Below are 23,723 nucleotides of genomic sequence, written 5' to 3'. Positions count from 1 at the left end.
AATATTTTAACATGGACAATTTTGCCCTTATTTTATTTAAGATATGGGCATAATAGTCACAATATGACAAAATATAGGTATAATGATCACAATATGATAAAATATTGCTATTTCTCTCCAAATTCTCCCAATTTTGGAGGGGAGGTTGAGGAGAGGAGGGGAAAATTTTTTCCCTTCCTCCTAAAATTTATGTGTTGCCAAACAAGAGAAAATGATTAAAATCATTCTCCCTCCCTCCCCTCCCTTCCAAATCCCTCGTACCAAATACCCCCTGAACAAATCATATATGAATGGCTTCCACGATGCACATTTGAGTTCAAACTCCCTATTGAAATATTCTACTCCTCCGGTCCTTAATATAGGATCTAATTATTGAGTTGGTTTTGGTCCTAAATATAAGACCAATTTCTAATATTTATCAATTTTCTCTAAATTACCCCTATGGATACTCCATCAACTATAATCAAGTAGAAGAGGGAGATTGGGTATTAAGAAAGATGATTATGATGTTTTAGGAAAAACGCATCACATTTCTCATAATTAACTAACTTACCTAACTTCTTTAATTTAATCAAATTAGTTAAATGGGTCTTATATTAAGGACTGGAGGAGTATCTCTTATTTTTAATACAAGAACTAAATAATAAATTTGCAAACATTAAAAAAAAAATAGTTTAGTCAATTATTCGTGATAAATGAGTATTGACATTCTTAAAATATTTTTAATCATGTGCATTGGAACTCCCCCTAATAGAAACTCTTTAACATGCGTAATAAATAAAGATATTTTAAGAAAAAAATTATAAACTTAAAAATAAAATGGATTGGGTTTTTATATTTATAATTAAAGTGAACATTTTATTCTCAGTCGACGGTCCACCGTGAAAATCAATTGAATAGTTTCTATTTGAATCATAAACATTCAATTTCTGATAATTATTTTTCTGCGTAGGTTTTGAGCCTACTACAACCTGAATTTAGTGGCTTGAGTGAGCCTTTCTTGATGAGTTTACTCTTATTTTCTGATAAAATATTATATATGCAAATTATAAAGCTTTCTTGTACATATGTGTGCAGTCAATTTGATAAACTTACAAATTAAATATTCCTTCATGTTCTAAACCTAAGAAACGGATAACTAATTTGTAAAGGTTAAAATAATTAATTTAATTATTTATAAAAAAACATGTGTTGATTTTTCTAAAATATTTCATTTAATAATTTGTATTGATACTGACCCAACTTTCTTAAATATATGTATAATCAATAAAGAGGTTTAAAAAATTATAAATTTGAAAATCAAAACATACTGAGATCTTACGTTTATAATCAAAGCAAACCACTTTACTAATTAGCTCTTTCATTTAGGATTGATAAGAAGCTTAAGGTTATACTACCTCCGGTCTTAATTATAAGAGCTAGTTAACTAATTTGAGGAGATTAAAAAAATGAGTTGAGTTAGTTATTTGTAATAAATAGGTGTTTTTTTCTTTAAAATATCCTTACTAATCAAGTGCATTGGCTATAACCATCATTATTAAAAAGACTATCTTGGAAAAAAATGCATAAATATGAGAGACAAAGTGGAATGAGATCTTATATTTAGGACGAAAATAAAAGTCAAACAAGATCTTATATTAAGGACCGGAGGTAGTATTAAGATCAAGTTACAAGTCGTTGAGATCGGAATTAATAGTCAGCTATAATTACAGAGGTAAAAAATGTTTTGTTATTTGGTAAATGCTGCATGAATTAATGATTTGGAAAAGAAAATTAAAAAGGACTTAGAAGTTGCATGCATGTGGTTTGGCTAATTAATTAATTTGGAAATTAAGGAATGCAATGTTTTTAATTAGAGTGTGTTTAAAGCTGCAGATGGGTTGCTGGGAGGCAAATTAAAATTTGTGTTCTTAAAGGCTCCTAAAGAAGGGAAGTGAAGGTGAATTGTGAATAGAGTGTGTGTCTCATCTAATCCAAGACTAGTAGCGCATTTGATTGGATTGGATTAAATTGCTAATTTATTTTTTCTATTTTAATTATTCCTTTGACTGAATTTCTATTTTAATTATTTGGTAAGCTACAAGAAATAGACTCGGCTAACAATAAATTTTGAGGATACACAGTAGACCCTCCAATCAGGTTAGCATATAAATTGGAAGCTTTAATAATTTTTTTTTTAACAGAGATTCATAGCAAGTCTCTTAAAAAAGATTTGGATTTTTTTATTGATTATAATTATGTATTTTTTTATTAACTATAATTAAAGTTTAGACTTGTTAATATAGTTTTGTTATTGTTAATATAAATTGAATAGAAATACTACATCCGGTTCTTAATATAAAAGCTTGTTTGACTTTTATTTTAGTTCTAAATATAAGACTCCAATCTACTTTGTCTCTCATATTTATTTATTTTTTTTTCAAAATAGTCATTGTAATAATAGTAGTTCTAGCCAATACACTTAATTAGCAAGTATATTTTAGAAAAGATAAAACTTATTTATTATAAATAAATTTATTATAAATAACTAACTTAATTAATTTTTTTAATCTAATCAAATTAATTAACTAACTCTCATATTTAAGATTTGGAGGAAGTGTTTACAATTTGGCCCGAAACAAGATGAAAGAAAGATCCAAGCTAAGAAAAATAGGGTTGGCCGCAACCGGGTCATGACCGGCCCAATGAAACTCAAAACCCGGATCGCGAGGTATATACCCTGAACTTTCTTCTCATATCAAGTCTCTTATATACGAGCGAGTGACTGAGGCTGCTTCATTACCCTCGCCGCCCCAACCCCTCTCTTCTGGTGCGTCTTCATTCTTCCTCTGCTGCCGAGTCTCTGTTTCTCTGTAGATATCTGTGTTCCATTATTTGTACTTTTCACCTCGATTTGCCCACGTATCTGTTTGCTTCGGTTAAATTTTTCAATTTCACTCGGGAGCTTCATATATTTCACATCTATTAATTCTTGGATTGTAAGAATGTCTCTCTTTCTCTGTGTTCAAATAGATGTTTTGCGGTGGAAAGAATTATTTTTTGTTGTTTGATAATTTGCTTGAGAACTAGATGCGATTTTTAATGGGTCTGCTCGGTTATTCTCTCGCTCGAGACATGTTTTTCCAGCACCTTGTTTTGACGGGTCTGGCTTGAGCTGATTTTCGTTCACTGATGGTTGTTGATCCTTACTTACGATAACTATTTTTAATAAATAGATCTTGGTTTGGCATAAACACTTTTGGGCTTTAGTCTTGTAGTATACGTTTTAGATCCATTGGCCGGTTCTGTTCCCCATAAAAGAGGGTAATCAGTATCTGGTTATTGTTGGTCACTTTTTATTTTGTATTCTTGGTGGTGTTTTCATTCCGCATCGTTGACTCGATTATGAATAGCGATTCTTATTTTTTTTCCTTTTTTGTGTAGCTTCATACATTTTTTTGGCGGGAAATAAAGACAAGTAGTCAAGATGGTAAGTTAAAGAACCTTGCTCCTGGAACTATGAGTTCTTCAAGTTTCATAAGTTATGCATCTCTGACAATGAAAATTATGTTGTTATGTGCAGGTGAAGTTCACAGCCGAAGAGCTTCGTCGTATTATGGACCGCAAGTACAATATTCGTAATATGTCTGTTATTGCCCATGTGGATCACGGTATGGACTGATTTCTACTGGATTTATCTGTTACGGATTTTACTTTCTCTATACCCATACAGCCATTGTGTTATTTTCCCTTCTTTTCTGTGAGCGTTATATAGTTGCATTTTTTATGCAAGTTTCATTCTTTTACATTCCTTATGCATGCATCTTTACAGAAAATTCTTTTATATGCACAGGTGAAACATCCATTCAATATTTCTCTGAAAATCCTTTTGTATTCACTGGGGAAACATCCATTTAAAATTTCTTCAGTTCTTTCACACATAGTAAAAGCCACCATTGATTGGAATTTAGATGCAGCATTGTTGATTTATTATTCTTTATAATTACATTAATTTTCTAGTTATATAACTCTTTAATCTCTGGCACTTTGATTGCAGGAAAATCAACCCTCACTGACTCTCTTGTGGCTGCTGCCGGTATTATTGCCCAAGAAGTGGCAGGAGATGTCAGGATGACTGATACTCGTGCAGATGAAGCTGAGCGTGGCATCACCATTAAGTCTACTGGTATCTCCCTCTACTATGAGATGACGGACGAAGCCCTCAAGGCCTACAAGGGAGAGAGGAATGGGAATGAATACCTGATAAATCTGATTGATTCTCCTGGGCACGTGGACTTCTCATCTGAGGTCACAGCCGCTCTTCGTATCACTGATGGAGCGCTGGTGGTGGTGGACTGCATTGAGGGTGTGTGTGTGCAGACCGAAACGGTGCTTCGACAGGCACTGGGAGAGAGAATCAGACCTGTTCTGACCGTCAACAAGATGGACAGGTGTTTCCTTGAGCTGCAGGTGGATGGAGAGGAGGCTTACCAGACCTTTTCGAGGGTTATTGAGAATGCTAATGTGATCATGGCCACATACGAAGATCCTCTGCTGGGTGACTGCCAGGTTTACCCGGAGAAAGGAACAGTTGCCTTTTCAGCTGGTTTGCACGGCTGGGCTTTCACCCTAACCAACTTTGCTAAGATGTATGCTTCAAAATTCGGAGTTGACGAGTCAAAGATGATGGAAAGGCTGTGGGGTGAAAACTTTTTTGATCCGGCCACCAAGAAGTGGACATCCAAGAACACTGGTTCTGCCACTTGCAAGCGTGGGTTCGTTCAGTTCTGTTATGAGCCCATCAAGCAGATAATCAGCACCTGCATGAATGACCAGAAGGACAAGCTGTGGCCGATGCTGCAAAAGCTTGGTGTGACCATGAAATCTGAGGAGAAGGATCTGATGGGCAAACCCTTGATGAAACGTGTGATGCAAACGTGGCTTCCAGCTAGTGATGCGCTATTGGAAATGATGGTGTTCCATCTTCCCTCACCCGCAAAAGCTCAGAAGTATCGTGTTGAGAACCTGTACGAGGGTCCACTTGATGATCCTTATGCTGCTGCTATCAGGAACTGTGATCCTGAAGGACCTCTGATGCTCTACGTGTCAAAGATGATTCCTGCATCAGACAAGGGAAGGTTTTTTGCCTTTGGGCGTGTGTTCTCTGGTAAGGTCTCTACAGGTTTGAAGGTGAGAATCATGGGACCCAATTATGTGCCTGGAGAGAAGAAGGACTTGTATGTGAAGAGCGTGCAGAGGACTGTTATCTGGATGGGAAAGAGGCAGGAAACTGTTGAGGATGTGCCATGCGGTAACACTGTTGCCATGGTTGGTTTGGATCAATTTATCACCAAGAATGCCACTTTAACGAATGAGAAGGAAGTGGATGCCCACCCAATCAGAGCTATGAAGTTTTCTGTGTCTCCCGTGGTGCGTGTTGCTGTTCAGTGCAAGGTCGCTTCAGATCTTCCCAAGCTTGTTGAGGGTCTGAAGCGGCTGGCTAAGTCAGATCCTATGGTTGTTTGTTCGATTGAGGAGTCTGGGGAGCACATTGTTGCTGGTGCTGGTGAACTTCACCTTGAGATCTGTTTGAAGGACTTGCAGGAAGACTTCATGGGCGGAGCTGAGATCATTAAATCTGACCCTGTTGTGTCCTTCCGTGAGACTGTGCTGGAGAGATCTTGCCGCACTGTGATGAGCAAGTCGCCCAACAAGCACAACCGTCTGTACATGGAGGCGAGACCCCTGGAGGAAGGACTTGCCGAGGCAATTGATGATGGCAAGATCGGTCCAAGGGATGACCCCAAAGCTCGTTCCAGAATCTTGTCAGAAGAGTATGGTTGGGACAAGGATCTGGCCAAGAAAATCTGGTGTTTTGGGCCCGAGACGCTTGGACCAAACATGGTGGTGGATATGTGCAAGGGAGTGCAGTATCTGAATGAAATCAAGGATTCAGTGGTTGCTGGGTTCCAGTGGGCATCAAAGGAAGGCGCATTGGCTGAAGAGAACATGAGGGGCATCTGCTTTGAGGTGTGCGATGTTGTTCTTCACGCTGATGCCATCCACAGAGGTGGTGGTCAGATTATTCCCACGGCAAGGAGAGTGTTCTACGCTTCCCAGCTGACTGCTAAACCCAGACTTATGGAACCAGTTTACCTTGTGGAAATCCAGGCTCCCGAGCAGGCTCTTGGTGGCATCTACAGTGTTCTGAATCAGAAGCGTGGACACGTGTTTGAGGAGATGCAGAGGCCCGGTACACCCCTGTACAACATCAAGGCATACCTCCCTGTCATCGAGTCATTTGGGTTCTCAAGCACTTTGAGAGCTGCAACATCAGGTCAGGCTTTCCCTCAGTGTGTGTTCGATCACTGGGACATGATGTCGTCAGATCCAATGGAGGCCGGGTCACAAGCTGCACAGCTTATTGCTGACATTCGCAAGAGGAAGGGATTGAAGGAGCAGATGACTCCACTTTCTGAGTACGAAGACAAGCTATAAACATTCTTCCCATCCATTCTGATTTATTTTCGCATTTTGCATTGCAGACTTGTTATCGTTTTTAGAGCTGAGTATCTCGAGTTTTGTTTCAGTGTATTTTATGGTAAGTTTATCGTATTCTTGAGTAATTGTCATGGTACATCCGACTGGACAAATTCCCGTTTATACTGTAGCTTAATTATAATTTCAGTGATGTGTTCTTTGACATCTCCTTATTTACATTATGTGGATTTTTCGTTACAAGACGTTCTACTAATCGTGCTTTGTTCGCTCCGTTTATTTTCTGCCCGTTGTCTTCGTTGTTTAATGCTTATCCAGTTGTGAGGAGTACTATTATTGTTTTTAAAGCAGGGCATTACGCTGTAAGTATAAGATCTTGTTATGTCTCTTGTTATATATTATATTTATAAATATTATTCTCTTTCTATAAATTGGCCAAAAAATTTGTTAAGCAGTATGATTATGAGGGTGTTTGGGTAGAAACAAAACTATGGTTTTAAAAGTGTTTTTACGGTATACAAAGTAAATATATGAAGGAGTTTGTTTCGATTTGCGGAAAAATACTTCTAAGAAGTGTTTTTGGAGTTACCCAAACACTCCCTATGAAGATTTAATTATTATGTTTCAGATGATGACATATGTAAGGATTTATCCCTTCAAATTTTTATTTTACCATAAATTATTAGTTATAATTTGGTCATTATCGGTTAGCGACTTACCGATATGATATCAGGCAATTGGATCTGGACGGATAAAACCTTGGGTGTTTAAACCAATGTATTTTGGCCAAAAAGGGGGAAAAAAATAAAGAGAACTTGTACTCTTAATGGCTTCACGAAGTCCAATTAAATCAGAACAAATGAATTTTAAATTAATAATAAATATGTAATGTCAATGACGAGTTAATTATTAGATAAATGTTGTATAAAATTTTCACCTATCTTAATTTGATTTAAACAATCAACTATCCTCGTTGCGGAACTTCCCCCCGTCCGAAATTTGATTTTTGTTAGAATTTATAATTATAATTACTCTTTGTGCCAAATTTTGGGATCTTGTCAAATATCAATATACTGTCACTTTCAATATTTTTATTGAAATTAAAAAAAAATAAAATTTATGAATTATTCTTGAAAATTAACAAATATTTCAATTTAACTTTTACTGAACCCATTCTTTGAAAACACAAGTCCCAGCTTTACTTTTATTAAACCCCAAGTGCAGAAAACATAAAACCAACATTGAAGAAGAGCAATATGATAAAAAAATGAGAAGATATCTCACATTGTGCTTTATAAAAGGGGCAAAAATTCTCTTCAATACCTATAAAAAGAACTAGAGGAAGTATATTTATAATGATTTAATTTTAAATATAAAATTATTAATTATTAGATTTCATGACATGGAATATTGATATAATCACTGTTACATAATCCATCAATGGGATTAACTGATATATTCTTCAACATTGAAAATACCAGAGGGTACAATTTGTTTGAAACTGTTTATCATAATTTTTCGATACATATTTACCTTATATTTTATAGCTTTTGTAAAATCTTACAATTAGTCCAAACAAATAACAAATATGTTAATTCATACATGCACGGAAATTTTCTCCTAACATTTAGATATACAGAAGCACACAAACAAAATGATCCATTATGTTGTATAAAAAGTGTTTGGTTTTTCCTCGATAACTGCTTCTCATTAAAGGGAAAAAAAAAGGAAAAAGGGAAAAGAAAGATAAATAACAAAAAGCCTCAACCCTCGAACTCCAAATGCTAAAGCATAAACTTCAAATGTACAAATTCCTAAATCAAAATTTTTAAATTTCTCTTTTTCAGTTCTTGACATAGTCTCCGAAATGAAAGCCCTAAAATAACAGAAAGCTTAATTTTTCCACTGAAGGAGATCCCTTTATAACTGTTATACTCAGTCAACAACAGGCAGATGTTTGGGCCCCTGCTACTTTCTCCCTTCCTATTTTGTTGCAGAAGAGAACCTGTAACTTCTGATTGCACTTAACCTCTAACTTTTGATATAGCCTGAGAATTCAAATATTCTGATCAGATTCACAGGAATACATTATGCCAAGCAGCAGCAATAACACAGGCGAGAAAGAATTTGGTTGCATTCTGAATCACAGATGTGACTGTGATTATGAACAAGATGAACAGAACAGAGGAACTTGCCTCGGTTATCAATGGCTTTGCATGTTCTTCCCATTCTGTAGTCCACTTTGCTGAAGAACCTATTTCTAATGCCCCATTTTTTAAGACCTTTAAAGCATCACATTGGTCAGGAAATCCCTTGAAGAGCATCTGCGCAGATTCAGCAATACCAGAGAACTTAGGGAGGCATGTCTTATGAATCAATCAGTTCAACTTAACCACAAGTTTAGGATTCACATAAAGAAGCGTAAATAATAGTCATTTATGAATAAGGTAGTTAAAGATCTAATACCACTGTGTCTAGATGCTTAGGCACAAATACAGAATTACGAAAGGGTGATCATAATGATGGATGATAAGAGAACGAACGCGTGATAGCACATGTACCAAGCAATTTGATCACAACTAGAGCCAGTAATATGGATTGAGCCCGCGAGCTTAACCCGCCAACAAGCGGCGGTTTGGGTTGATAAAAATTGGGACTGTTTTAAAATGGAAGTTTTGAGCCTATAACTACCAAGACCAAACCCGCGGCAGGTTAACCCACAGGGTTGGCGGGCCAGCCGTTTAACTTTTTTTAAAAAAAAAAAAATTTCCTTTGCCTCTTGGTCTCTACTCTCTAGTCTCTCGGCCCAGACTAGCAGTCCAACACGGTAGCAGTCTATTCAAAGCCTTCTGCAGTTCTGCCTCCCCAGTCCCCATGGCCTACTCTCTCTCTCCTTTTTTTTTTTAAATTTTCAGCTTGAAAAATCCGTCAAAACGCAGCCACATCAGGCATCAGCCATCAAGTGATTCAAGTCATCAACCTCCTATCCTACCTCCCCTCTTGCTTGCGTTTCGTAGTTCTCCCAGACTCCCAGTCCCAAGTTCTCCCAGACTCCCAATCCCAAGCCCCAAGCTCCCCTTTTAATTTGAGATGTTTGTTAAATTATTAAGGATGTATCATGTTCATGATCATATGTTTAATATTTTGATATATTTGAAACTTAAAACTTGAAACTTTGGATTCCATGTTTTATTTATGATAATTTCTATTTGCATGTTTTATTTTAGGTATTTAGGAATTTGAGTAAATTTTATTTTTAAAAAAAAGTTTAAAAAAAAACAAAATTTGGCGGTGGCGGGCTGGGTTGGAAAAATTCTAGCCCACCAGAAAGCAGTCCTAAAAAGCCCAACCCGCCAAGCTTCAGGCCTGCCGCAGGCCAACCCATAACCGATGGGTTGGCCCATATTACCAGCTCCAAGCACAAAATGATTAAATCAAGTAACTAATGAGATTACCATCAAGATTGGGGGATGTCACCACATTCCAAGGGTATTTGTCTATTTGATTGTGTTCTATTCTAAAAAAAAATAGGTTCTAAAAACGCTCTTATTTGGACCTCCAGATAACCAGATATTATTTCTTGTGACACTTCAGTTTGAGAAAGAAAATATTTTACAGACAACACATAGTAGAGCATATCAAACCCAAGAAATTATTTCATGCTAAGTGTTTGCAAATAAGAAACCCTTAAAACTTGTATATTACTTTTTCCCACCCAAAAAAAAAAAAAAAAAGTCCACTAAAAAGATCTCGTCAAGCTAGAGGAGTTTCCACACAATTCAGCAGGTAATGATATGAAAATAAATCACTCAAAAACTTACCAGGAGTTCGTCAGCTAACTCTGAAGATGAAGAGAAGAGAAGCCCGTTTTTGTCTACTCTAACGAGTTCTTCAATGCTGAAACGGAAAAAAATGTTGACCGGTAAATACAAAGAATATGTTTGAATAGAAAAGGAAACACAAGTATACCACGAGTTTTTTATTTTTGGAAAGAAAGACATCACGTACCAAGAGTATGAAACAGCACAAACAGGCAATCCACAACCAAACATATCAACAACCTAGTACAGCCATAGCAGAACGATTTAGAAATAAAGAGAATAGAAACAAGAAGAAAAAGCACCTTTAGAAATAAAAAGAATAACGGCTTAAATTTTCAACATCTAGCTCTTAATGTATTACCACAAATGACATATAGTTGCGTGCCCTGATTAAAAAATTAAAACTAATTTGTCGGGGAAACTGAGAAATCGAACTTGAGTTTTAGTGATTTATTAGACGTTTGCTAAGAAACAAAATCATAAATCAACATTACCCATGATATTTCATCCTAGGAAAATTTGAGGTTGAAGGGCCCAAATGTCGCATGCAAAGTTTAAGATATGAGATGAAGAGGAATGGCTAGCATATATTCTTTAGAAAGCCATATAAAACTCAAGCAAGCCTTCGACTCCAACTCTTCCCCTTATCAGAAGCAGTGATAGCTGTTTCATTGTTTTTATTCTTCCTTTCTTGTAATGTTATCTTTTTTCAAAGCAAAAGCTAAATAGCCGTATACAGGGAAATATGAACAGTCTAAAACAGTGCAGAAAAGAACTAAATCAGCCAGCATAATTTGTAATTGTAGAATATTTTTTAGTTGCCTCTTTGTCCATTATTTTCTATTTTCCAATGCTTATCAGGTGCCCAAATGCATAAATTATAACTTAAAAACATTAATTATTATTTTTTTTTAAATGTGGCTGGTTCAACTGGTTCTTGCTGAGTTCTCCCTCATCTCCTGACCGGATGCAGGACCAGTTTCCTAATTCAACTAGTCGAACCCACTGGTCCGGTCTGATTCTCAGAACAATGCTAGTAAAGACTTTACATAAGAAAGGTACCAAAATAACCATGAAACAGAAAATAATAATTTTCTAAAAATGCATATTTCTTTGTCTATTGGCATGCAACAATAGATACCTTCATAGGAAGGTCTAGTCCTGATGATGAAGTATGTAGGCAAACACCCAAATCAGATGATCCTGAAATTACCCAAACATGTGGATGTCACATCGTTCACGAAATGTAAGGCCTTCAAATAATTCGGGGAAAACAATATACCCAGCAGCAGTGGATAATCTTCAGCTGACAGCCACATGGTACGAAATGCCACACGTTTAAGATGTAACTTCTTTATTTTCTCTTCATATTTTTCTTTTTCTGGACCTTTACCTTTATCATTTAGAATCCTTGTTAGTAAGTTCCAAGCGAAAGGAAACACTTCAGAAGGGAAGGAACAAGTGTACCAGTAATGATGAATAACAATCTCGGATATAAACATTGCTTTGCGTTGGATATATCTTTCCAGATGATCTCCTCATCAATTGAATCATCTTCATTTAATATAGCAGCAACACGTCTATCATACATAACTGCAGCTTCTAGGAGAATACCAAAATCTTCATCCGGGGTCCTAAAAGCAGATAATGAAAACATGCAAACTACCTTTTCATGTTTCAGATGAATGCAATTTGTGATAGAAGAAGCTTACCAGCTCGTACTGCTTACAACAAGTGCAGGCCGGTTTGGCTTCAAATATATGCTTGAACCAACTTCAGTTGTAAATAGAGTCTCATTTTGCCAACGGTTATCCACAGATGCAGTTCCTGTAGGAAGCAAAATCTTAAATAAACAAGATGCTAATAAAAAGATACATATATTTAACAATTGCAAGAATTATCGTACCATTACTAATGCAATCTCGAATGCCAAGAGGCTGACAGAGATCTTTATTTAATCTACAAAACAACTAGAAGCTACCAACATTATTTATTGGAATAATCAAGATTGCTTAATGAGTAAGAACAACCAAAAACTAGACAACACAGTGGCTAAATCACCTTATGCCTCTCCTCAAGTGATGCAGGATGAAAAAAGTCAGGAGGCTGATCATACAGAACCGTGGCTCTATAAAGTAATTGTAAACATTAAATTAATTGTTTGTCGCAATAATTCTATATTACATAAGCTATCTCTCAATTTTGAGCTCACTCCCTTACTTAATTCCCCAGTTTTGGTCCAATTCATGCTGCATTGCTCTTGTTACGCATAGAGAAGCATCTGCCATTTTCCCATAATGCTTCTCAAACCTACACAGACCCAAGAAAAAGAATTGCATTAGCAGCTGTTCTAAAAACGCAATGTCAATACCCACCAAAAGGACAAACTGATGTCAGCATAGGTAAAACTGAAGGTTAGATTGTATCCAAAAAAAAAAAAAAAACTGAAGGTTAGATTACTACCACTTGTATGCAGAGACAAAATGACTACTCCTTCCAAGGGATAAGCCAAGCAGTGTATATCCAAAATTATGCCAATCAATGACAAATGATGAATGCCTCAACCAGCTAGCCCATTTAACAGCTACCAGCGTGGGAACTGAAGGAGGATTCTGTACACAGAGAATGAGCGAAAAAAGGAAGCAAGAAAGACCTGTTAAAAACCAATACAGTACGATAATAGAATTCTGCACATACATATTGATGAATATGATAAGATCCAGTAAAATATGAGATCAAGTGTAAGACTAGTATTACTATAGGAAAACTCAACACAGCAAGGATCTAAGAGATCTCTTGTTATCCCCATTTTAGTCGGAAACCTGCTTGAGTATCTTTTGACTAAAATCATTGTTCTTGGTACTGTATTTCACCATTCAGTTTGGTCAGCTCAATCGCTAACCAGTCTGCTTCAATATCCAAAACTGGATTGGTCTAAACTGCCAGAGGACCATTAGAACCAATAAGTTGAATGAACCAGCCAAACCAGTCCTGTTACACAGGGCTGCAGTGAGGTGACGTGGCAACCTCAAGAATCTAAACATAAGAATTGCTTCAAGTTCAAAGCAAGTACCCCACCTAGCTCCTATATTTAGGACCAGAGCTGAGTAATTTACATCATATATGCAATATAAGTTCTGCTGCTTTTAATGTGCCACTGCTCTTAAACGATATGAGCTCCTTGTAAAATAACCAACATCGTTCTACCATAAACTTCTTTGGAAAGGTAATTTAATTAACTTTGCCTTTGGAATCAGTGGTCCTCAAACTATGACCACAGGTGAGAATAAACATTAGGTTTTCGTAGGAGAAGAAGACAACAGCAAGTCTGACTTGTATATTAAAAGCTAAATAGTCTATCAAATAAATCACAAGAATCATCAAGTTAAGATTTTCTTAGAAAACAACAGTATTACAAAGAAGGCTAACCTGGACTATAAAGATATCAGGCCTAGGTATCTTTATGCAAAGAAACCAAAGAAGCATACAAAATTGAACCAATGGCTTCAACAAAAGAATTATGGGCTGAAGTATCTTTGGTAAGCTTTGACGGGATGTCGGCCACTGTTTCTGAAAGAGAAGGCACAATACATTAACTTAAAGTGACGGTGAGAGGATAACTTGTCTGGAAAATATTGGTCCACATCCATACCATTCGGTAAATATGAATATTTTTGTTGTCAAGAATAGCATTATGAGGCTCCGAACCTGTTAAAGAAAGAAGTAATAAATTAGGAAATTCACTTGAGACAACAGTAACTCAAATTTCATATCAGCTCCATGAATTACGATAGTAGTGAAAACTAACTCAAACAATTTATCATGAAAAATTGTTCTGATAAAAGTACCTCCATATGCGAGAATGTCTACCTCCAGGCAAGCCTGCAACGATATATAACAAACCAGTAGATCAATCAATTGAACTAATTTAAAAATATTTATTGAGCAACCCATATTGCATGTTTCATTAAAACTAAAGGTAAAGTGCACAGAATTAAGCTGCCAGAAATAAAAAACCACTAACCACAATGGTTGCATTAGTATACAAGACCGATTAAAGGCTACATCAAGGGCATCCCAAAGCGAATAGAAATACAATCAGCTGAGTCACAAAAATGTACAAGTAACTTGGGGACTACAAGATAAAACTAAGGGAATCCAATTTTAAGAGGAGATAACATATTCATAATGCCGTCTACATCACCAGAGCAACTGTGCCTAGGAACTTTAGATTATAAAAGGCAATTTGAATGGCGAATTTCAACATACAATAATCGATAGCATGATTAATTCTCATTCGATTATAGAAGTTCTGAAATTTCTGATTAACTGAACAACGTTTGCTGTGATCCAAAAGCTCGCAAAATTAGACCCAACTCAGACTGGGGTCCTAAAGACAAAGTAAATTACATCCTTTGTAGATTTGCAGCAACGGATAAAATACCTGATTGGCGAGCGAAAGAGCGTGGTACTGCATTCGAGGACTGCGGCCTACGTCGCCTAAAACTACAACACATGCCCTCCCTCTTCTTCCCTTCTCTTCTTTGCTTTTTCCTTTGATCACAATGAAATTTCCCAGCACAGACTAAATCCATTCAGCAAAATTCCTCATTCCCAATTCATTTCATAAAAACAAGGAGAAAAGCAAATAGTTCGAATCGATTTTCCTGGAGAAATAAGGTTAGGAAGAAAAAATACCAGTCATGCTATCGACCAGTGAAATCAAATTCTTCCTTCTCTGGTAGATTGCTGCAGTCGTGATCACTTGGCTAGTGAGCGAACAAAACCACGCGAGTGTTAAAAAAAGGACGACAATAGCTCAAGCTTCCCAGCTTCTTCTCTGTTGCCCGGCTCTGTGCATGTCAGGAAATACAGGTCTGGATTCGGAACTCGGAAGACAATGGAGTCAAAGCAATGGACGGACAGGATTATGTTGTGGAAAGAACGGTTAAGATGAACGCCTAAATGCGACAGCGTCTCAATGTAGCAGTGGTCTAAATCTGTCAATAAGCGCTAGCCGGATTGAAGGGCCAGGACTTAAAAAAACCAGCTCTTTAAAACCCACATATTTTAAAATTATCTAATTATTAAAGTCTGACTCTTAAACATAAAAGTTCAAGGCTTAAAAAGACTTGCCTTTTTATATTATTTTTTAAAATTTAAATTCTTTTTAATTATTTTAAAATAAAAAATAAAATAACAAAACTTCTAAGATTTTTTATTCAAATTATAAATATAACTAAAATAAATTAGTGGTGTATAAAAAAAAATTAAATGTCAATAAACTATTATCCAAAATAAAAAAAATTAAAATCTAACAAAACACGAAAAATGGGAAGATAAAAAACCTAGTAGTTAAAGATTAACAATATCAATATCATTATTATTTTTATTTTCATTTTCATCAGTATCATCAAGATCAGTAATATTTGATTGTTCTTTACTACAAGTGAGCTCTTCTTTAGTATAAAAATATTAAGATTTTTGTTTTCATTTATCTTATCTAAAATAAAACTATGCAGTAGTTATAAGTACAAATAAGAGCCTGAATATTTGTTCAAATAAGAAAAGTTTTACACTTTGTTAAGATATGTAAATCGATGGTAAATGAAGATCTACTAACTATTATGATGATTAATATGTTAAGAATATCAGCTACCATTCTTGAAAGAATTGAAAATTGATTTTAATTGTTCTTCCACAAGCCCAAGACATTTAATTCTTTTCAATTATCTAACTTGAATATTGATTCTTCTAAGTGTTTTTTTAATTTAAACTTATTTATAAAAGACTAATCTATAACTTTATAAATATATTGATAATAATAATAAAAAAATAAACGGGTTTGAAAACGCTATCAAGATCCAATTTCTTTTTAAATCACTTAAAATACAAGTCCAGTGCTTCGCTTAAAAAGGTTAAAAAGACTGCCCGATAGGCTTGACCCATTTTGAAGGCTCTAAACATTACAAGATAAAAATGCTGCAGAGAACCAAACGCAACGAAGTCGGTCTCGCAAGTCGCTACCCCTCCTTCACCAGATGACTTTAAATTAGAGGGAGTTGTAAATGCGCACGCTTCCCAGAATTTGTGAATGCAGATGATGGATCGCAAAGAGAATCAATCTCCACAAGGTTTAAAATTGACCAATAAATTTTAATTTTTTTTATTTGAAAAATTGTTTTCGGGTTCTCATGATTCCTTCAAAATTCGCAGGCCGAACTGCCAGAGTTTTGGTTGAATTTTTAGAAGTGGCCATTACGGCTGTGGTTTTTCTCAAAGGGGTTTATCCTTCTGGTGGATTCTTGCATATCCTCTAATTGTTTTTTAGCTCTCTTTTTTTTCCTCCTTTCCTTGGCTTTCTTCTTCTTCCCTTTTTTTGTCCAGAGGTTTTTGTTAAAAAAACAAAAAAGTTTGCTGATTTTGGGTGTGGAAAAAAGGTGCTTTTGAGAGGACGCGGTATATGAATGTGGTGGTTCAGAAGGCTCGCCATCCTCAGCTCAGGTATTATATACATGCTGCTGTTTCAGGACTTCTTCCCTTTTTACAGCAGGTAAAGCTCGTCCTCAATAATTTGGCATTCTCAATCTAGTGTAAGTAGTACAATGAAGAATAATTGTTGCCAATATACCAATTGCTGGGGTCGCTTTAATGTCCATTAGAATTCAATTTGTTTAAAAAGTAATATATATCTTGTACCTCCTACTCGGTTTTGATCACGGGTTTTGTCACCCTTCGATATTGAACTTTCAAATGCAAAATTAAAGCATATATTCAATCAAAGCATCTACTTTGCTCATGTCATTGAAGTTATCATAATATAATGCAAAAGTAAATATTTGCATATACATGTACTAGGTTCCAGTTTCTTGATGCTATGGAAACTTACCATTATACTTTGTGTAGACAATATGTTGTGTTATATTCCTCTACTCTTATTTATAAGGCACTTCAGTATATTTCACACAGACTAAGAAAAACCTTAAACTTGTTAACTCTCGTTTAAAATTTGATAATTTTTCAACTTTATCCCTATTTAATATACATTATACTTCATATAAAAAAAGTCAACACAATAATAAATGATGGGTAAAATTATACATCCATACAAAAAATTTCTCTCAGTGCCCTATAAATAAGACCAAAAAATACCTTCTCTCTCTGCCCTATAAATAGGACCAGCGGAGTACAAGATTTCTCATATGTCACTGGAAACATAGCTACAATTTGAACCGTAAAGTAACTACAACTTTTCCTGGAAAATTTAAGTTAGACTGCCCAGAAGATATAAACCTCGTTTACGGAGATAGATGAACATGATGTAGGCTAATACATTTGCAGACAGTAAATGAAATAATTCAAAAGCCGGCTCAAGATTAACCATCCTGCATGGAAACACTTGTTTGCTTCTAACAAACCTACCCTTACCCACTTTTGCTAGGGAATGGTGGAGAGAGTAGCGGTTATATTCTACAAAGCTGATGATGTTCCACTGGAAAAATTTGTATTTAAGCTTGCAGTGAACCAATCTTACGGCTCAAACGTGGATGAGGCCGACCTGGAGCTCTCTCTGAGATCCTTCCTGATAAAGCTCTCAGTCTCAGAATCTCTTACAAAGGATCTTCCCCCGGGTGAATGCAAGTTTAATCATTCAGTACATTTTTCTTTTTGACTTCATCCAGTTCCCTTTATGCCATAACCTTTCTCTTATCCCTCTATATTCCCCCTCCCTTATGAATTCTGCCATCATCCCCCCTCACTTATACGCACTTAAAAATTATAAATTCCCATCGTTATCCATTCTCCATGCAGCTCTTGAGGATGCTATATTTAAGCCAAATGGCTTGGTACTTTGTACATTGCTGCATTGTTCAAGCATATTTTAAATTTGTTTGGCAACTGTAACAATCTTGACTCTTTCTTTTCCCTCTCTAAACAGATTGCAAGTGGGAGATAACTGCTTACTTTCGATCCGTTCCTGACCCTAGTATGAGCAAGGAAGCTGAGTTATGGATCCCAACTGACACAAAGCAGTGGCATCAGCCTCCGCTTATAACCCCTATCAAGTCAATGAGTAGCGAACCTCTATGTCTGCAGCTATACTTGGAACATCCAAATTTATCTGAATGACTACTATGGGAAGGGAACCCAGTGCTGTGTTCTATAAAATATACTAATTACAGAAGCACACAATTAGGAGGTAGGCATAAATTATTTTTATGTCTGAATGCCTTTCTGAAGTGAACTTGTCCTTCATACTGAGTTTTGACCACTAGACCTGCCTTTTATTGGATATATTTTCTTCTTTTCCATACACTAGTTGTTTGAAAGATTGGATACTTATCATAGAATTCAACAGTCTGTATGGTAGACTTACTTTAAATAAAACTGGAAGAAAAAGATTAATGGACAGCTAGCCAAACAGCTTTCATAGAACGAGGACATTCGGGATTTTGTGGTCTAGGATTTGGAAAATCTGGTCAGAAGGTCATCAGTACTCCACTGATGTTCTAGGTAATAATCTTTCTTAATGTGAGCTTCCCATGGAGTAGCTAATATAAAGAAGAGGCGCAATATGTTGGGTGAGTCAATCGAAGATACTACTTAGAAGAAATAGGTAGGACACTCTGAATGACTACTATGGGAAGGGAACCCAGTGCTGTGTTCTATAAAATAACTAATTATTACAGAAGCACACAATTAGGAGGTAGGCATAAATTATTTTTATGTCTGAATGCCTTTCTGAAGTGAACTTGTCCTTCATACTGAGTTTTGACCACTAGACCTGCATGCCTTTTATTGGATATATTTTCTTCTTTTCCATACACTAGTTGTTTGAAAGATTGGATACTTATCATAGAATTCAACAGTCTGTATGGTAGACTTACTTTAAATAAAACTGGAAGAAAAAGATTAATGGACAGCTAGCCAAACAGCTTTCATAGAACGAGGACATTCGGGATTTTGTGGTCTAGGATTTGGAAAATCTGGTCAGAAGGTCATCAGTACTCCACTGATGTTCTAGGTAATAATCTTTCTTAATGTGAGCTTCCCATGGAGTAGCTAATATAAAGAAGAGGCGCAATATGTTGGGTGAGTCAATCGAAGATACTACTATTGGCATTAGAAGAAATAGGTAGGACACCATTGCCTAAAAAATTGAATGCAGCTAGTTTCTCGTAAGGAAACGAGGATCTCAAATTGAATGTAATTTGTTTCTCATGGCAAAAACTCATTATGCTTGACGTTTCTTTTCCATTTACAATTGCCCTGGCACAGATGCTTTTCATACATTAGGTAACAACCTTTAGACATCTTTAAACAAGGCTCTTATATATCTGTTTGTTTTGGGGTATATGTGCCTATTTATGTATTATATTCGGTAGTCTTAAATGTTTATCAAAATTGTCTTGATAGGAATTACTTAATTGACTATTTCCTCTTGCTACAGTGAAATTAAACCATCTTGCCTGCCCAATGTGCAATGAAACATGAATGGGCCTTGGAAGATACTATCCATTTTTTGCACCTGACCAGTTAATCAGAATTTCTGATATGCTGTGGAACACATGAAAACCCCTTTTCCTTCTGAACCTGCCCCTGAGAAATAATGGAAAGAGGAAAGATGAAAATTCCAGTCAAAACCAACCAACTGCTGTGTCACGGGACAATGCAGAGTTGGGGAAATTTAGAAGAGAATGTTTACTCCCCTGATGTTGTGACAGAATATCATCAAATAGTTTCTGAATCTGATGTACGATGTGGTGGTCATGCCTACACATGTGCGCACCTCAATGACTGCTCTTAAATTGATATCTTTTTCATAGGTGGTCAAGTGCCACTTTTATTGAGTGCTTTTGCTTCCGAGTCCTTCAATGCCATTTCTTTGTCTTTGCATGTTTTCTTTGAGGTTAATGCCCTTCCTGCCATTATATTAGACAACTGTGTATGTTAACATTTTCCCCCAAGCATAACAGAGTCATTGATTCATATAAAATTCCATCTTTGGTTCTATTTGTTCTCGCCCAATTTAAAATCTCAGAAGAACTAATCCATCCTTTTTTCCGACTTCGAAAGACATGTTAGGTTTGTTCAGAAATGGAATTTCACGCATTGTAAATAGAGATATCCCTTGGTTTTCCTTGTTGATGCTGGTAAAAGGGCACAACCTTTAGTTTGTCTCAATGAGAAGGCCAGAAAGAGTGCCACTGAAGAAGCTGAGGCTAGCAAGTTTATGGCGCCCACGTTCCTTAACAACTGAGAGTTTTTATGTTGCCAGCTGATTGCATGTTCTACATGATGCATGAAATTGCATTTTTAATTGAAATTGTGAATGCCAGCTTACTTGAAGACTTCATTGATGCCCGAGAACTCTCATATGATGGAAAGATGTCAATGAAGAGCTTATCTTCATCTGGAAAATTCAAACACTTAATATGCTGCCACGGCCCAGGAAACCAGGTTAGCAAAAGAGGGAATTTAGAGGCTTTCTAGTTGTCAAAGGAGGGTTATAATATTAAAAGATTGCAACTATCTGGGTTTCACGCAAAATGTTGAGTGTTTGACAATGAAGTTTCCTTCTCTCTGCTTCAATAAAATAAGAGATAGCTGAGGATCCAAACGGCTTGACCTGTGGTGCCGGTCTCATGCCATGAACTGCTTCTTGCTTATGGACAATGTCTGCCATTTGACTATGTCTTTGGTAATGTATCATGGGACTCTTTTACCTCGCACATATAGGTGTAATGAATATTGTTTCCTTTGAAGAAGCCTATCTTGGCTCCTACATGGTAAATGAGTGTGTCCTTGTGGCACCAAACTTTTTCGAGAGCATTGAATTACTACCTATTTGTAAAGTGTGCATTAATTACGCACGTCATTCTGAAATAGAATCCCCATAGATGAAGAAAAGCCATGACTGATAATTATATTAATCGTTTCACAATTCTATCACAAGTGTAGGCATTGTACTTTTGGGGGGGGGGGGGGGGAAGGTAAGCATTATAGTTATGTCTTTAGAAGAATTAAGTTGAAAAGAAACGTATCATATGGTTAATTTAGTTTTCTCCGCTGCCATGTGTAACAGCAATCACTAGCATTCTGAATCCATTCATAAACACGAATTTTTTTTCGTTCGCTTATATTGGAAATCTACCTTTCTATCTACGAGAGATGTAGATTGCAACTGTTTTTCTATCTCCAAAAGCCTATGGCGCTATTGGCAAACCACACCATGGGAGATTGTGGGTTCTAATATCAAGGGGGGTAATGTGCTGGGCGTGTGTGTGGGTGTTTGTTTCCCTTTCCTTATTTATATGTGGACGGGGAACGGCTGGATTGGGGGGAAATTTCTCTGCTTAAAAAAAAAGTTTACATCATTGAAAAAAATTTAGAAGTGGGTAGGTTCTTCGAAATGGACTTAAAGTGATTTTTCATTACGAGAAGCAGTTTAAACTTTCAACTGAATGGCGTCAATTGGTTAGAAAAATGTAATTTCTACAGTTCCTTATAATCGTAGTCTGCTATTTCTATACATTCAGAAATTATTTTCCATCGTGGGGACACATGATATTGTCTACATTGATTCATAAACACGAATTTTTTTTCGTTCGCTTATATTGGAAATCTACCTTTCTATCTACGAGAGATGTAGATTGCAACTGTTTTTTCTATCTCCAAAAGCTATGGCGCTATTGGCAAACCACACCATGGGAGATTGTGGGTTCTAATATCAAGGGGGGTAATGTGCTGGGCGTGTGTGTGGGTGTTTGTTTCCCTTTCCTTATTTATATGTGGACGGGGAACGGCTGGATTGGGGGGAAATTTCTGCTTCAAAAAAAAGTTTACATCATTGAAAAAAATTTAGAAGTGGGTAGGTTCTTCGAAATGGACTTAAAGTGATTTTTCATTACGAGAAGCAGTTTAAACTTTCAACTGAATGGCGTCAATTGGTTAGAAAAATGTAATTTCTACAGTTCCTTATAATCGTAGTCTGCTATTTCTATACATTCAGAAATTATTTTCCATCGTGGGGACACATGATATTGTCTACTCCATTATCTCATTATACCAAATCTTCGAGAACTATATACAAGCACTAGCAGCTGCTAGATTCAACTCTCCTATAGTCCCATATTGAAATGGTTGCTTAACTTTTGGTTTGATTTGGACACTTAAATGAGAGTGGAGCGTAATAATTTTTCCCCCGTGTATAAACAGTAGTTAGAGCATTATAATTGTTCTCTGCTTTACTTGATCTTCAACGAAAGCTCCCAATTTCCTGGTTTCCACCCAGGCTCAGAGTCATGTACTGTTCTTCGAAGTATTCCTGTGAAGATTCATTCTTTATAGGCTTATCAGCTCATCAATCAACATGCGACATCTAAGAAGCACGAATATAAGACACAACATAAAAATCAACATCATAAGTGTAATAATCTAGTGCAATTAGAAGCATTATATTGTATTATATTTAGGGCCTGTTTGGGTACTCTAAAACCATGGTTTCAGAAGCACTTTTCCGCAAAACGAGGTAACCTCCTCCACATATTTACTTCGTAATCCGTAAAAGCACTTCTGAAACCATGGTTTGGTTTCTATCCAAACACTCCCTTAAATGTTTAACATGACATGCTACGTCTTCCAAGTGTTGATGTTTCATACTCTTGCCACAGACTTATTGTGCTCTGGAAATGACATGGCAAGCTCTATTTTGTTCCACATGTTAAAGCTATCATAATATATTCAGATACCTCAATCACTTTTCAGGCACATTGGGTGGCAGTGTTGCGCCATCTAGTCTCATTTTTCGAAGGACCTTTTCTTTTTCTCATCATTATGTCCAAGCAATGATATCTCTTGTTCTGTGATCTTGATAATCTCCCTCAGTCACTATAGTTCAACACGTAACTATTCCCAAGTGGGGAATCCTAGTAATCTATAGTGGGTCGCAAATGGCCACCACAAATCCATGTGCTGCTACACTTTGCCTACAAAAACAGACCATTCTTGATAACTGTAGTCTGCATGCATTGTACCGTTCATGCATCTCTCTCTTGTTTGTTATCCCAGTGGAATTTTTCTCCCCACTTCTTTCTCACAGAAAAGATGCCATTGATCAATCTATTGATTATTGGTTCTTGGCGCCATCCATGCTCTTAGGATTCTCAGCAGATTTTTTTTGTTTTCAGTTGATATTTCTCTCATGTAAACTTAGACTCGGGAGAATACAGAGTTGAAAATTACAGTTGATCATTGATTTGGAGGAATCACTGTCTTAGAATATTTACAGCCATCTGTATCAAGCTTCCAGAAGGGGTTACAACAAAAAAGAAGTTACAGAATACGAGTAGTTAGGTTTATGATTGATATGTATTGGCTATTTGTATTGTAGGATCACATCTCAAACATTTATAGGGTGTCTAA

General features: G+C 36.2%; 3 protein-coding genes across 6 annotated transcripts; 2 read left to right on the top strand and 1 right to left on the bottom strand.

Annotated features, from left to right (window-relative positions):
* The first annotated feature begins 2,792 nt into the window (after positions 1–2,792).
* On the top strand, positions 2,793–6,696 carry LOC114754889 (elongation factor 2). The gene is made up of 4 exons (XM_028943728.1): positions 2,793–2,809; positions 3,424–3,469; positions 3,563–3,650; positions 4,037–6,696. Exons 2-4 carry the CDS (start codon positions 3,467–3,469, stop codon positions 6,475–6,477), a joined length of 2,532 nt encoding a protein of 843 aa, XP_028799561.1. The 5' UTR covers positions 2,793–2,809; positions 3,424–3,466; the 3' UTR covers positions 6,478–6,696.
* Positions 6,697–8,057: 1,361 nt separating this feature from the next.
* LOC114754899 (UDP-glycosyltransferase TURAN) lies at positions 8,058–15,175 on the bottom strand. The gene is made up of 17 exons (XM_028943746.1): positions 14,997–15,175; positions 14,743–14,852; positions 14,147–14,180; positions 13,951–14,006; positions 13,728–13,868; positions 12,762–12,910; positions 12,519–12,608; positions 12,360–12,426; positions 12,205–12,268; positions 12,011–12,125; positions 11,766–11,932; positions 11,581–11,691; positions 11,440–11,501; positions 10,486–10,538; positions 10,299–10,374; positions 8,673–8,801; positions 8,058–8,525 (listed from the first exon to the last, which is right to left on the bottom strand). The coding sequence occupies exons 1-17, from the start codon at positions 15,001–15,003 to the stop codon at positions 8,502–8,504; spliced, it is 1,455 nt and encodes a 484-aa protein (XP_028799579.1). The 5' UTR covers positions 15,004–15,175; the 3' UTR covers positions 8,058–8,501.
* A 1,122-nt stretch (positions 15,176–16,297) lies between these two features.
* On the top strand, positions 16,298–20,935 carry LOC114754892 (DNA polymerase zeta processivity subunit). Of its 4 annotated transcripts, none has more exons than XR_003741266.1 (6): positions 16,298–16,432; positions 16,515–16,595; positions 16,739–16,851; positions 17,740–17,935; positions 18,238–18,498; positions 20,460–20,935. XR_003741266.1 is itself a non-coding variant. In XM_028943735.1 (5 exons), the coding sequence occupies exons 1-5, from the start codon at positions 16,393–16,395 to the stop codon at positions 18,426–18,428; spliced, it is 621 nt and encodes a 206-aa protein (XP_028799568.1). In that variant the 5' UTR covers positions 16,298–16,392; the 3' UTR covers positions 18,429–18,570. The 4 variants fall into 4 exon arrangements, 2 of the variants coding, with proteins under 2 accessions (XP_028799568.1, XP_028799569.1); XR_003741265.1 differs by lacking the exon at positions 20,460–20,935 and adding an exon at positions 19,750–20,312; XM_028943735.1 differs by lacking the exon at positions 20,460–20,935 and having other exon boundaries at positions 18,238–18,570.
* The last annotated feature ends 2,788 nt before the right edge of the window (positions 20,936–23,723 follow it).

Source organism: Neltuma alba, unplaced genomic scaffold (genome assembly GCF_004799145.2).
Source record: "Neltuma alba isolate B1F8T4 unplaced genomic scaffold, ASM479914v2 tig00010223_pilon, whole genome shotgun sequence".
In the NCBI taxonomy this organism is placed as follows: Eukaryota; Viridiplantae; Streptophyta; class Magnoliopsida; order Fabales; family Fabaceae; genus Neltuma; species Neltuma alba.
This window is presented reverse-complemented; position numbering and strand designations above follow the sequence as displayed.